Here is a 15,822-nt window from a genome sequence, read left to right on the forward strand (position 1 = left end):
GCAACATACTTTTTTTTTGTTTATTTTTGTTATTTGCAGTTCCTTTAACTAAAAGTCATTATTTATACAGAAGTATAAATAAGGCTTTCACAAGTTATCCAGTTTGAATGATTTACCTATGGATACACAATAGATTTTATTATTTTTCTTTAAGAGGATTTTCGGAACTCTCCCAGAAGTTTTGGTTTTGAGAATCAAAGATGTTCTCTAAGCAAATCTAAATGCAAGGAGAGTGCATTTACACTAGATACATTTGTACATTTATTAACAGCATTCTTCTAGAGAAGGCATTAGGATGATCTTTCCCTATTTCTAGGTAACCTATGAGTCTAGAAACTCAATGCACTTTTTTACGTTTTGTGATTTGGTGAACATGGGCTAATTAATGTGTGTTTCTCCTGTTACTGGTTTGCAAAAGAGATCATCCAAGTAATACATGCCTGATTTTAGTGAACTTGCTGAGCATTTTTTTTCAACAGTGCTGCACGCTTCCCATTGGATGGCTATACCTAACTAGCACCATCACGAAAGCATATTGTTAGAAAGCAGCAGGCAGATTAGGGAACCAAAATCATACAAAGAGCATCCTGCAGTCTGAGATGAAATACTATTTGTGTTACCAGGAGGAAATAATAGCTTTAATGAAAAGGTTTGGTACCAAAAAGTTCCCACTCCCACCATCAGTGTATATTTGCATTATTATTTGGACCAGTCACCGTTAGATAATCAGTCATTCCCAGATCTGCCAACTGCTGTCACACTTTTCTGTTATTAGGCTGTTAGGCTTGCCACTGCCTTGGTGGATCTTGTTGCATGTGATCTGTGTCGTGAACTAATTTACCTGCTTCTGACGTGCATCTTCTGCTTCTGTGCTCTCCCCTAGCCTGCCACTGTCTTCTTCCACAGTAGACAGAAGAATTGGGAGGCAGGAGGGTCATGTTCAGCACATTACTTACTGTCACCTTTCTTTTAAAAATCACCATTTGTGTGATTTTTTTTGAACTCTTGTTATTTCACTGGTTTAGTTCAGGAATTTGGAGGAAACTGGTCTATAGAGATCACACTTGTTTCAGAAGTGATGAAAGTAATTGGCCTTATTCCTGTCCTCCCCTTCTCTTCTTCCTTAGTAATAAAAATAAAAAGTCCCTAAACAAAAATTGCAGCTGTGTATATCCGGAAAAATTATACCTGAAGCATATGATGTAAAGATATGTGATCTGGAAAATTCATGGCTGTCAAAAGAATTTTTTCTAATTACTGCTGGCATTGCCAGTCTTTAGCAGTGACCTTCCAGAGTTTACTCAGGAATTTTGTCCTCTTCATCACTTGCCTTCAGTGCTTAAAATAAAGCAAAACCTTTTCCCCAAGCACTGAAGATTGTGCAGTGTTATAACTCTGCACCTCCAAGGAAAATTGTATTTGTAAAGTGATTTTGAGAACCACAGATGAATCGTGTGCTCTAATATATGAGTGCAGAAACCTTGGGACTGCGTTGACAGAAAATCCAGATGATTTCTTGAAAGGAACACCTTAACGTTACATGAAAAGTAATTCTTCTGTGAAGAATGGCTTTATAAAAATGGCATGATAGAAGATCTCCATATTTTTCATTTAAGAGAAGTAATCTTTTTAGTTTAAGACTTTTTCATTGAGTTTTTTTAGCAGTAGCTAGTGTTCCAGTCGTGGCAGTAGCTGATAATCACAGAGAATGAGGATTTATTACCGCTCTACACTAGTTCTGCCCTATTGTGTTTTAGTGGTGACTCATGGATGTAATTAGGACAAAACTGTTGACATTCAATGTTGCAAATTCAGACTTATTTGCAATTCTATTGATGATGCAAGAGGTAGAAGGTAATGCACATCATTCTCCTCTGTAGTTTTAGTTCATCAGCAGTGAGTAAATGTTTCCAAATTGGGAGGAGCTGACGCTAAATATATGAAAGGAGGTAGAGCTGACAGTTAGAACAGGGCTATTTTTTCCTCGTAACTTCTTAGAGTATGATTTAATTGGGAAGCTGCTCTTGTGAAGTACGGTATTCTCATTGCAGTGTCACCAAACTACAAGAGTGTAACTCAAAAGTGAAATGTGAAACAGCTTTTGGTACTGACAGCCACTGGAACTGGCACTTTTCAGTGGCCAGCATTCACTGAAATTTTTACATTCCTTTGGAATAATTCTGGAGGAAAAATAATAGGGCCTCGTTCAGGGCCGAAGTGCCTGGGAGGATCTCCCTGCCGTACATGGTGAGGAGCTGTAACCAAAGTCATTCCAGCCAGTCTTTCCCACTGACATCAGTGGGACTTTAATCTGATGCTATCCCTTTCTTACAAACGTGAGCGTATTTACAGCTGATCAGTGCTTGCTTTTCATACTTTTGCCTTGAGCAGCACTGAAGACCTGTTGATAAGCCTTACGCTATTGTAGCGTCAATTAGTGCTGGAAAAAAACATGATAAATTGCTAATCCAGTTTACTGTGCATCTTGCTGTGTAACCAAAGTGGGGCTGAAGAGCCTATTAATCTAAGTTATGCTAAGTGTTCTACCTGCTTTTATGCTAGGTGTCGAGGGTATGAAGGGGAGGGAGCTTGTTTCTAGCTAAAGCTGAGTAATGTGAAAGGCTCCATGCCAAAGCGGCATGGTGATCCTAGTGTCCTGACTCCCATTTCCCTTAGTGCCTTTAATTGGAATTGCACAGCTCTCGCCCAGTGTAATCCTGGCAGTGCAGTTTGTTGAGATGGGAGCTACGAGACAGATTCATCATAGATATGTCGACATCTCTCATAAAATGGGGGAGCTTGTTACACTAAGTAGTGAGATACTATTAATTTTCCTGGAAACTTAGGCACTCTAAAATAACTTACGAATACATTTTGAGGCCACTTCACACTTCCTAAAAAGGTTTAGCTTATTTCATTCATTTAGTACTAAGAAAATTCAAACCCAGAGCTGACTTTTTATGGCAAGCCTCAGACAGATTACTTTTAAAATAGCCAAATTAGATAGCTGTGGATGTGGAGGGCTTTGCAGAGAGAAATGCCACACCTGTAACAACACTGAAGTGGAATTTGACTTTACCTACCTTTTTTTATGTTACAAGCTGTGGCTTTAAGTCTGATGTTTAGTTTACAAAAACTAAACGGAGCTGTATTTGGTATCATAAATTTAGTATTTGCTACGGTGTTCTCTTCTGCCACTAATGTATAAGCATGTTTTCCCAACGCAGCTGGTTCTTTTTTTCATTAGTTTTAGCAGCATATATGTAAATCTGTGGGTTTTCTACCATAAAAGGTAGTCTGTTACGTATGAGGTTTTCCAGATTGAGTATATATTCTATAAAATCAGACATTGTCATGTGTTAGCCTTTAAAATTCTGTTTCAAAAAAGGGAGACTGTCCTTACATCCTCTGTGCACCCCCAGATGCGGTATACTTCAGTGGAAATTTTATGCGTAGAAGTGGAATATATGCTTGGGCTTGCAGGCTGTCGTTTCAAATTCAGGAGCCAAAATCTGTAACTCAGTAAGGGGCTTAACCGCAAAATTAATTCTAAGCACGTGCAACTCTTCTTCAAGCCCTTTCGAAAATCAGGTGTTTTTATTTAGCTGCTTCCCTATTGACATTGCTATCTAATAAGCCATTGAAAGCTAGACATACAGTGTTTTATTAGAAGAGGGATCTTTCATTCCTCATTCTGCTGAAATCAGACTTACTTTCTGCTTCTCTGATCTTCAGTGGGAGTTTTGCCAGTAAGAAATGCAGGACTTGGCCCCAAGTTGGTTACATAATGAGGTATTACACGCTTGTGAAAGTCAGTGACAGCACAAGGTTCATTGCCCTATTTCATAAAGGCACTGAAATCTACTTACAGTTGTCGGCTCAGTGAGAGTTTATTAAGGATGCAAAATCTCATTGGAATGTATGCTTTCTGTTTGAACAGATGATACCGTACATGAGTCAGCCGAGCCATCCCGTGGTGAGAATGCGGCACAGACACCAAGGATACCCAGCCGGCTTTTGGCAACTCTATTGTTCCTCCTGGCAATGCTTTTGATATTATAGCACAGTATGCTCCGGCAACCTGTCGCAGAAAATATCAGGGTCTTGGAACATCAAAGATCCACCTAACTGCTCATCCCAGGAAAGGGACTTTATTGTTTTTGCAGATGTCAAGTTGTTATTTTTCCCTTTTCCCTTTTCTTCTCCCTTTTAGCCTGAACTCAGCAAAAATTTGAAGGGGATAACTAGCTTCAGCACCCATCCCTACGTACCCTGTGACTTTCTTAACCCCTCCATATAAATAAACGGACTCCAAATGAAAATGCCAAACTATAATAGTGACACTAGTGATTCTTATTTTCCTCTGCATTCTCCTTTAAGAAGTCACCTCTGTTAGCTCACTGTGTCATCCGTATGTGGACAAGGAAGAATAGTGGCAGATGCAGTCAGTGAAGGATAAGGAAAGTGAGTGAAAGCCTGGGAGAGTTTTTCTCTCTGATACAATATTTATGCCTTCTCATTCAGCACTGTAAGATGATCATGCAAGGCATCGTGTCACCATGTCAGGACTGGAGGGGAAATATTAAGAATAGATACAATATAACACCATTTCCTCCAGGAGTTTCTAAATGAACAGGCTTCTGAAAGGGAAAGACAACGTTTCTTATAGGACTGTCTTGAAACATCTTTGACAGTAAAATTTGTGCTGACAAGTAGAAATGCTGTCTTTGGTGAGAAGAAGAAGTTAGTATTTAGGAATGTTAGCACACAGCAGGCAAGGTCAGATTTAGGAAACTTCACTGGGGGTGTGAGTGCCTCTGTTATTTCGTTTTAAGGGGATAATGCACACCGGATTATTTTATTTTAAAACAAATCACCGTGGTGCTACAATTTTTTTCTTGAAATGCAGAGGCACTTTTGAGAATAAAGTGACCTTCCCCAGCGCTGACTTAGTAGCTGATAGCCTTGGATGCTGCTCTGGGTGTTAATATATGCTAAGAGAGGACATCAGTGGCCGGAGGAAACATGTTTGGGACACAGGATCTCCAGTGTGCTCTTGATTTGTCTCTCCTGCAAGTTCCTCAATCATGGGAATAAACCACATGTAGAAGAAGCCAGGACAGTCTAGTAGCATTGTTTGGTGGGGGGAAAGAAAAGAAGTGTGGAATATGAATTCAAGTGTTGATTTTTTATCTTTTCCCCTTCCAGCACAATTTGAAAAGTAGAGGAAACGTGTTTATCAGCCGGAGGTAAACTAGATGGGCTCCCAAAGACTTAACAAAATATTTTTTTAAAAATCCACTAGAATAGAAAATACATTATTTAGATATACTTTATGCTGAGAGTGAGTATATATGCTTGTCCTATTTAAACATGTGAGAGAAGTGGTAACCCTTGATGCAATTAGGAAATGGGACTGTCTTGTTTCATGGAATTAGGAGTGACCCTGTTTAAGAAATCTGAGCCTTGGCTAACATAGAACTTTAAAAAGTCATTTGCCAGGAAGTGCAAGCCTTGGGGTATTTTTTGGCTAGGCTGCCATGAAATTTGGACTGCTAAGCATAATCAGGGAAATATCAGACCAAGATTGAAACAGAGCTTTTCTAACAAAAACTGTGATAATTATGTTAAATGTAAAACAAAACATGGAGCGCATTCAAGCAAAACAAGGGTTTTCTGTATTAATTCTGAAGAAAAAGTCTGCCGTAACAAAATTGAGTGATACCATTAATGGACAGCACTTTGTGGGCTTTTTTTAATGAAGAAAAGCTTTCCAGAAGCTGAAGCAGCCCACTATTCAAAAAAGGAGGAAAGGGGGAAATAAATTCAAGATGTAAAGGGAGGTTTAGGCATGCTAAACTATGATCTGGGCTTGCCTGATATCATACAACACAGTCATTAATGCAGGGTCTGTGCTTACAGGAGGAATGTAGGAAATTTCCTCTAGTGTGCAGTGTACACAATAAAGATATGCAATCTGAACAGTTAGAGAAGTCATCATCTCATTACAGGCTATCTGGTACTTTTCTCTCTCTAATGTGGATGTGCTTGGTACACACACTAATACTTCCTGTAGGTAGGAATTAAAAAGCTTTGGATGAGGTGAGCTTAATCAAAATGCACCTTATCAAATGGATTATTAACCAGAGTACAGATAATATTGCATGATAGGTAACCATATTAAAATGATTCACAGCAATTGCAGGCAGTCATACCAGTAGTGCCAATTTAATGTAGAAATGATGACTTCATTTTTCATCCTTTGTCTCTGAATGATATCGGAGTTCAAGACGTACATTTATCCACAGCAAAGGATTTTCACTAGTGTTACTCCTGGTGAAATTCACCCCTTCGTTTTATCACAAAGCCCTGCTGGGTAGATGAGGAACAACACGAGTGATACAGCTGCAAGGCAGATCCCTGTGCTGCCTGGCATGGTGTGGCTGGGAGCGTACCAGATACTGTCAGTTTGATACTTGATGGCATCAGGCAATCCCAGTCATACCAAGTACATAAATGCTGGTGGACTTTGTGTTGCATTGCAAATCTCTGGATGCTTTAAATGCAGATATTGGTGCAAATTAAGATTTCTGCTCCCTTCCCCTTTATCTGCCCCAGCTCAAGTCTGAGGGACTGATTCTCCCTCAGCCTGGGTGGCTTACTTACCCCAATGACCTGCACTCCTGGCTGCCAAGGCATTGCAATGTGAAGCAGGGAAAATAGGGATCAGTCAGTTTAGTGGATACTGTGTATCCTTTAATAGACAAGGTAACATTTCGTGTTAGTTTAGAACGTTGTTTTGTACTGTACTTACTTGGATGGCGAAGGAAAGACAAGTAAAACTTAAAGCTATGTTCTTTAAATTCTGTATTATTAGCAACCTCTGTTGTATATAGTGTTTGATAATAAAGTATTAATTTGATTCTTATGTCTTTTGTAAGTGAGAACAATAGACTTTCAGGATATTAAAATCATGCGTTGATTACAAGACAGAGCTTTGAAGCATCAAGTGTGATCATGGCTGAGAACTGAGAGACAAGTGGCCATGACACTGCAGCATACAGGATTCATCTTTGAAAATCGTTCATCTATTGCAAGACTTCACAATGTCAAGACCTGGAACAACATGACTTTTGATGATCAATGTTTTGTCCTCAGTGTTTAAAGGTCTGATGTTGGAGCCCTGTGGTTTCTGTGTTAGTTTTTGTTCTTTTGTATCATGTTTGTTTCTAAAAAGGCTTTGGGGATATAACAACTCTTCTGTTATTTTGTTTGTTTCTTTCTTTTTTCTTTATTTTTTTTCCTCCTGTTTTCCTTCTGGTTTTGTTTCCATGAATAGTTTTTTCCGGAAAGGATCTTGCCAGTGTCATGTGTGATATATGTATGTACTTGGTTCCAAAAGAACTAGAAACAAATTTGGGAGGTACTGAGAGTAGATGAGTAGATTGTTTCCTTTCCTTTATAATTGTGGAAGGAAAATGATTGTATTTGTACCTGTTGATTCCCACCCCTAACCCTCAAAATTGAACTTAATCCATTGCCTTCTGAGAGCAATGGTTCAGTCACTTTCAGAGGCTTAGAGTGTTAACTCTTCCTCTCCTTTCATTACACTTGGATTTTGTAATCACCAGTTTTAATGTACAACCCTCCACACTTCTCTTCCCTTTTCCTGCCCTTCCTCCTCTGCCACCCTCCTCCTTTTTTAATTTGGAGCTGTGAATGGGCAGATCTGTTTCTGGTCTGGCATCACTGAGTTTTTCCCATGCATTCGCCCTTGAGCTTCTCGGATGTGAGACAAATCTCCCTACAATAGGCTTGCTGCCATTGTCTGTACAGTTTAATAGATGCTGGCATGTTGGAGGTTACCCATGAGTCTGCGAAATCCGCTTTCCATGCTTACTCTTGACACCCCATTGAAGACACTCATTGTGTATGCATCTGGGTATGAAAGTCCAGCTCAGTGTGGTCCTGTGCTTGTACTGCCCTGCTTTGCAGTTTCTTTGCACTTATTCATTGAGTGCTGTTTTTGAAATGCTTACATTATATGAACTTAAAAGAAAATGTTAAAAAAAAAAACAAACAAAAAAACAAAAACCACCCAAAATCCCTGCCCCATAAGATCTGTATTTGTATATACACGTGTCTGTACAATTATACTTAAATAAAATTAAAGATTTTCATCATTTTAATTGGTTCTCTTAGGCTACATTTTTGTTCAATGATTTACATCTTTATTTTGAGGGCTCTTTGTAGCTACCTTATATATTTGTGGGCAATGGAAAGCAATGAGGAGTATGAGTGGGAAAGTGTGAAGAATGTAGTGGGCACGGCAACTGACTATCTAGAGCTGTAACTACCAACATCCTGGGTGATCTAAAGCCTGGCTGCGCTGCTCTTCACCTTTTTTTTTATGTGTTCATAGCTCTTCCAAATACTTAGGAGAGTAATGAACTGTGTCAACCAAGTGCTGGAGCACTGCATGGTTTCCATCATGACTTCTGCCCTGCTCTGGGCCTCACGAGCAGTCTTCCTTACTCCCCTGGGTAACAGGAGGTTGGTTGTATGGTGTAACTCTTGCTTCTTGAGGAATAGAGCCAGCCCCAGAGGTGTGCAAACAGGGAGGTTGCACGTGGTGCCCCTCTACCCAGGATGCTCCTCAGACTGACAAAGAGATGGGGTTGGAAGTGGCTTTGAAATCTCAGCCATGTTTTTCTTACAAAAGGGAGGAAAAGGGCTGAGAGCAGTGGGAGCCTCATGGATGGGAGAATTTGAGCAAGGGTTTCTCCTGAAGGGAAGAGGCAGAACAGGGAAGCAAGCAACTGGCTGGCTGTTTCTCCTCCTCCTTCCTTCCACCCCTGCCCCCAGAGGCTGATGTAGTGCCTCTAAAAAAGCATAGGACTGGATTGGGGTTGACTTGTATTTAGGTCTGAAATGGTTGTCTTTGGCAGTGCTCGCTCACTAATTATATGATAGGTTTAACCTGAGAATTTAGGTCATAGAAGGTGGGGGGGCGCATACCGAAACCTATAATACATGCACCATGCATTCAAAACTCAGCTGTAATTACACCATGTTAGCATTAAACTCACTGAAAGCTTTTTATTACATTTAATTAGTTGACAGGGCAGCAAGTACTAATTATAACTTACTCTAACCTTCTTTACAAATGAGAAGTGACAGCTTCATGAGAGAAGTGTGTGTGAGTATTTGATACAAAGAATTGATGCACCGGACTTTTTTCCTCTGGAGCTGTGATGTTACAACCAGGGCAGGGTTATAAGTGACACATGTTCAGTATGTCTTAACATAATAGCCATGTCCAGAAAATATCCTGCAGTCTGACACACTTAATAGCCTTTGCTCAGAAGACACTCTGCTTTTGCTGAGAATGGTATTTGATTTCATTTTTCTGCATTAGCGTGCACAATGGGCCTTTGTGCTTCTTCATCTTTCCTTCTGCAGAATAATTCTGCTCACAGAGTACCTCTGAGGGCATTCTTAGGAATATTCAGGCATGCATCATACCACTCTGATATGGTTGTGTGCCAAAGTGTTTTTATTCATTCAAAACAAAGCTTTGATTTAAATAGGTTAGGGATGTCGTAACCAACTGGGTTGGTTAAATTTTTTACAGGCTTTAACAGCACAGGATTGAAAAGTGCCTCCTTCCTTATAACTCTTATTTTTGTTAGCATTTGCCCTTACTTGGAAGTTTAGTTTAAAACGTGATTTAACTTTGTATTACACATGTATGCCTAAGAGCCCAGATCAAGACTCAGTCTTCACTGTGAAGGCTACAGTACAGACAGCTCTTGTACGAGACGGCTATTTATGTATGTTTGCGTTCAGCACCATTTTGATTTGCTGCTATGAATCAAAACAAGCTGAAGTATCACCAATTTAAAATTTTTGTTAAAATTTTCTCCTGGACCACATAGAAGCTTTCAAAACCAAGTGTTTGTTAGATGCAAAAATATCCTTTAAAGAAAATTCAAAATGGAAGTGATATTGCAAAAAATGTTGAAGAGCTAAGCAAGTTTTTTGCTGGTTCCCTCCCCCCAGATAAATCTGTTAGCTGATTGACACTGTCAGTCGTATTTAATTTGGAAGAATTCAAATCACAAGATAACTCTTGCAGCCACCAGCACATCTTGAAAGACATTTTTCCTGTGATGATTCTTCAAGCAAGTTGTCATGTCATTTGGTTACACAAGGAGGAATATAAATACAAGAAATTGCAGGGCGGCAAGCTAGATGTCTACTTGGAGGGAAAGAATAAGAATTTTCTTTTTTGCCTAGAACTTTATGAAAGCATACACTGCATTTAAGATCAAGAGTATAGAGTGATTTCTAGATGCTCATCCACCTTGTAATGTATCTCTGAAGTAAAGGAAGGAAGGAAAGTACCTCTTTCTGTATATACAATCTTAAGTGCATTCTTACACACAGCTATCTTTCAGTGCTTATGTTCAAAGCATGCTTAGTCAAAGTGCTATTTTGTAGGACACACTTGCCCACTTAGCAATATATATTTTCCAGTACTAATTTTAAAATTTAAACACATTTCTTTATCCACGGACAAAACTGCTGTTGGCAAAACTGAAGTTTTTGTCTGGATGGTATTTGTAAAAGGAAAGGTCAAGTAAATTGATAGGATACTGTAGGTATAAGCATCTTTCTGTTCCTTCTACTGCTGAGAACCAATTGTGCCTTTTATTCTCATGTACTGTAACTTGCAGTATCTTAACTAAAGGTTCAACTAATCACTGACCACCTAGTCCAAGAAGTTTAGGTGGCTTTTTTTTTTTTTTTCTCACTGTCACTTTACCTATTGCAAAACAAAGGAATAAGAAGTCTAGAAACTGAATACAAGAAAAGCAAAGCATCTTTAGGCGTAAAGTCGCAACCCTGATGTGATACTGAAGTTCCGATCTTTTTATACTTGGGTATTGGGAATAAATGGAGGGCTACATATTGCACATGGGAAGCTGTGGTCCTGCAGCAACTGTCCTTGCCTGAGGAGGGTCAGAAGAATCAGGCCCTTGGCGGGGTGTGAATGCTTCAGTGGAAACTTGGCATGCTGTGCATTACATAGCACTGCGTGTATCCAAATGCTTCTGTTTGCTACAATGGGAATGGAGAAGGGGTAGGGAAGAAAGAGAGAGCTCATTCAGTCACAGATGGCTAAGCAGCAGCGGGAAGTATATAGCAGACTTTGAGCCAAGGAAAAGGCTATTGGTGTAAACTTTCCATGGGTAAAAGTCTTGCTTGTTTGTTGAAATTCATAAAAACATTAGAAAACCTGCAAGGTGCCAGATTGTGTTTTCTAGAAGTGGTTCTCTGGTCAAGCACTATGCTCGTGGAATTCAGGGTAAGATTTACCATTCAATCAGGCGAACATTGATCAGGTCTGAAAACCCACTAGCATTTAAAAACATACACCTCACCTTGCCATTCGAAAACACGAAAAACTTGAAATCTTGCACTCTGGAAGGCTCTTCGAGGCTGTATCTGGAGCTGTTGCACATGGAGCTGGCAGCTCAGGATTTTGAGGAATCAGGCCCTTGTGAGAGGTCTCCCCCCATTGCTGAGCACTCTATGTAGCAAATACTTTAATGGTGGTTTTTAAATTTGGGTTTGGGAGTAACTTTTTGTTGTTGTTGTTTTATCTTTGCCATCTAAAAGATCCTGAAGCTGGATTAGGAGTGCAGAGCGCAGATAAACTGACTTTCAGGGGGCAGGATACAGCTAACGTTTCGATTTAGGATGACTGCAAAGAGAAGGATGGCTGCTCTGCCTTCAAAAGGATTGCATTAACATCATGCGCGATGTTAATGCTTAGACATTAAATATGAAGCAAAGCCGGATGAACCCATGCAGTGATGCTTATCAGGCTTTGTACATTAGTTTTACAATATCCTGGTTCTTGCACATACTTGCGTTACAAAGGGCCTTGTGTTCCCCTTGACACAGAAGCCAAAGCAAGTGTGCATATCATCCTTGCTAGTGAATACGTGCCCCTTTTGTTGTTGTTTATTTAATTAGTTATTCTGCATTTATTTGCAGGTAAAAAGAAAGGAAAACCCATGCACACTTCCTGTGCTCTGGTCTCATTAGCCAGATTTCCTCAAAACTCTTGTACTCCAGAGAAGTTTTGCCAAGTGGCTAAATGAAATGCACACAATATGAATATTTATGCTGTTTTAATGACGGGATTTTTGCATCCATGAATAATAAAGGTTTTAACAAGAACAGATAACATGATTGGCACAGAACAGTGAAGTGGTTAATATAGCAACCTCTCCATGCAGGGACTCTATTGAGAGGCAGTGCATGCCTCCCTCCCTTCTTCTTCCTCTAGCACCAAAATTAGTCTGATGGGACATGCAGCTCTTCCAGACAGTTTTGCGGAAAGCAGGTGTTTTTCCTGTGCTTTGTGCTACAGCCACCTCTTATGTGCTTCCTTTGAGGGAGTTCAAGGTTTTTGACTAAAAAAGGACCTTCAACTTCTGAACACTATGTTTATTTCAGATACTCTCCAGCAGTGTTTGCATTTGAATCTGAAGCTGCCACTTTGCTTTGTCTTTTCAGAAGCAGCTGACTGACAAGTGTTTACAAGATACAGAGGTTTGGGGGCTGTAAGTCAAAGCAGCGTGGTTTTCATGAGCTGAGGCAGGGAAGGGCAATTCCCACTCCTCCCTGCTCCAGCTGAATGATGCTGAAGGTAGATTGGTTTAAGGTCTCATCTTTGGTGAGGTACAGGGAAGCTGCAAGGTCCTGAAGACTTACAGCCCTCTTTGTACTTGTCTATAGCCACAACTACTTAAAAGCCTGATCTCTTTAGTGTCAAAAAGTGAGACACTGTAAGGTCATGATAATAGCATGCTTGGAGGGAACACTGAGCATTTTACCCTCTGATGAATTTTAGAGCAAGAGTTTATTACATGTTTACTATACCTAGGTGTGCTAGACCTGTGGGAGCAGGTGTCAGACAATGCACGTGTAGATAAGCAATGATGTCAAACAAGCAAACAAAGAAACACCCACTTAAAAGACTTGTGTGCTCACCCTTTCTCTTAGCCAGCACCTCCCTGCACTGTCCTGTTGTCAGACTGCTTCACTGCCATACCTGCTGCTACTCGCCCAGTAAAAAGGCTCAATTCAGGGGTTGGTTTGGATCCTGGGTAACTGCTATCCATTCCGTATTTTTTCCACTTGGAGATACCAAAAACCATTTGCCTGAGTTTTGACCTTTGGCCAAACCTGTCCTTCAAGGCTGATGTTCAGGGCTGTGCCACACTGCTCATTGCAAGGTTGCCTGCCACAGTTCATTACACATATGATGAAGATCAAACCTCAAACTGGGCCACTGACAGCAGCCTTGCTCTCAAAGTAGGAGCTAAACAATGCTTCAGGTAAGAGCTGGACTGGAAAAGCTGCCTAGGGCTAGGCACTGGGGTCTGTATGAGTCAGAGAGGCAGATGATATCACATGCATTTGAGGCAAAATAAAGGAATTTATTGAAGTAAAACTGCTTTTCTTAAAAAAAAAGGAAATAAAATTTAAAACAAAACAGTAACTTGAAAGAAGTCACAGCTGAGTGCTTTTAAAAAGATTTATTTAATTTGCATGGATGGACAGTCAAGGAAATAGAAGAAGACTTTTGATCTTCAGTGCAGACTGAAATAAATCAACATAGATCTTATGTTACTTTCTTGCCATCTTATCCATATGGAAGTTTATTTGGTATTATATCTAACACTGTCAAAGAGAAGAGAAGAAAAATTCTTTCAGATTTTAAACAACTAAACTATTTTTAAACTATTTTTAAAACTTTCATCAAGGGGCAGTAAGCTCGCTATGAAACAGGTAGATCCTTTTCTGTGTGTGTTTATACATGACACATAACCAGTATCATGGAGCAAGTTATCCCTGACAGTATTATCTGGATGTCTTGTCAACTGCTCAACTGTTTGCTGTTTTTGCATCCTTTCAGTGAAAACTTGTCCCAGAAGCCACCACAAAAGCTATTTACTTTGTTTCAAACATAATTAAAACAAGAAAATCACAAAGGGGTGGATTAAATATTGCAGCCACTACCCTAGTTGCAGCTCTCTCAGGCAACAGATAACTGTCTTAAATGTGTCGTTTAATACACTGAAGAATAGTAAAACTCTTCTATTTTGAGATGTAATGCAGCTTGCTAGCTGCTTGTGCTTCAGGAGGCTGAGTACATTACAAGAACCCTGCATTTCCCTCTTCCTCTCCTGAATAAATTGTGAAGTCTGAAGAAGTTGCTGTGGAAGAGACCAGAATGAAAACACACACCTCTGCTATGTGAAGCACCTGTTGTATCTGCAGAAGCAGGGACAGATGTAACCCAGGACAAGTCCTCAGAATATATATCCTAGACACTAACGCTGTCATTGAGGAATTGGAAAACATGATGTTTTCACAAATGGAAAAAGAAAATACATGAAGTCTTGCAATGCAGTTTGGGGGGGGGGGGAAACCGAAGCAAAAGAATGTCCTAACTGGGCATCCTACAGAGAAATGAAAAAAGAAAGCCATTCTTGTGGTAGAGCGGCAGGGCGTGGAGACTCCCAAAAGGAATCTTCTGAAGGAGGGAGAAAACACACAGTGACTCACTGGGCAAGCAGTTTCCATTTGGAAAAATTAGGCAAGAAATATTAACACGCCAGATTTGGGAGCTGTTTACACCAACACAATACACTGCTTATTGCATATACAGAGTGAGTGATACCAAGCCTGGAAACCATCATAGCTCATCTAACCTCAGAGTATCCACTGTTAGTTGAAAAGGGCAAGTGAGAAACAATGCAAGTGTTTGAAATCTAGCAATAAACAGAGAGGAACTTCATGAATTGGGCACCTGGTGCTGTGCTGTGATCCCTGGCTTTTAATTTCTGGTCTGCCTCCAACTAAATTAGAAGACAAGGTAGCATATCTAACAGCAATTCTGTCTGTAGGGCATGCTGGAAAGAACAAAATTTAAACACTGTATTATCACACAAAGTATGTCTTGTAGATAGTTGTTCTACTCCAGCTACTAACAAATATGCTCACACACTACTGTGCTGTATGTTTTCAGCTGTGTAATTTACCTGTCTATTTATTTTCAGGGAATTGTTAACTCCACCATTAGGAATTAAAATGAAAACCTAGGGGCAGAAGTTGAATCTTTTGAAACACAGTTGTTGAATGGACTGAGAGCAAGAATGGGTAGGAAACTACAGTAGAATTAAGGAAACACATTGGCTTTTCCTTGTGAGCCAGTGTGCTCTCTCCCTTTTGCCCAACCCCAGCAGCCAGTCGTTTCTTAGTAAATAAACTTGAAAGCATTCCCTTCATTACCTAGTACTGTAAGATAGGTGGCCAGGAGAGATGCTGTGACAAACTTGTTTGGGGAGAGTGCTAGATGTGGGTAAATATACGTGGTTGAAAAGCGTTTGCACAGGCTAAAACTCATATGATATACTATTTTTAACAGAGGAAGGTGACCATAACTATGACAAACTACATATTCATGGGTAAGAGTGCTCCAGGCCCTAAGGAACATTGTAAACAGATTGTCAGTCTGTGCTGAGCCTGGCTATTGAACATAGGAAACAGAGCTCCATCTTGCCCAAAGTGTTAACTGCATGTTGTGGTTTATCCCTAGCCAGCAACTAAGCACCACACAGCCGCTCGCTCACTCCCCCCTAGTGGGATGGAGGAGAGAATCGGAAGAGTAAAAGTGAGAAAACCCATGGGTTGAGATAAAGACAGTTTAATAGGTAAAGCAAAAGCCGCAAGCACAAA

General features: G+C 40.1%; 1 protein-coding gene across 2 annotated transcripts in view; it reads left to right on the forward strand.

The window, feature by feature from the left end:
• Positions 1-6,842, forward strand: part of EFNA5 (ephrin A5) — a 213,607-nt gene extending 206,765 nt beyond the window's left edge. For both annotated transcript variants that reach the window (XM_050912579.1, XM_050912581.1), the window contains one exon: positions 3,941-6,842. In XM_050912579.1, the coding sequence (XP_050768536.1) occupies positions 3,941-4,062 (122 nt within the window). In that variant the 3' untranslated portion in view covers positions 4,063-6,842. The remainder of the gene's footprint in view (positions 1-3,940) is intronic.
• The last annotated feature ends 8,980 nt before the right edge of the window (positions 6,843-15,822 follow it).

This window comes from Gymnogyps californianus, chromosome Z (genome assembly GCF_018139145.2).
Source record: "Gymnogyps californianus isolate 813 chromosome Z, ASM1813914v2, whole genome shotgun sequence".
NCBI classification, from domain to species: domain Eukaryota; kingdom Metazoa; phylum Chordata; class Aves; order Accipitriformes; family Cathartidae; genus Gymnogyps; species Gymnogyps californianus.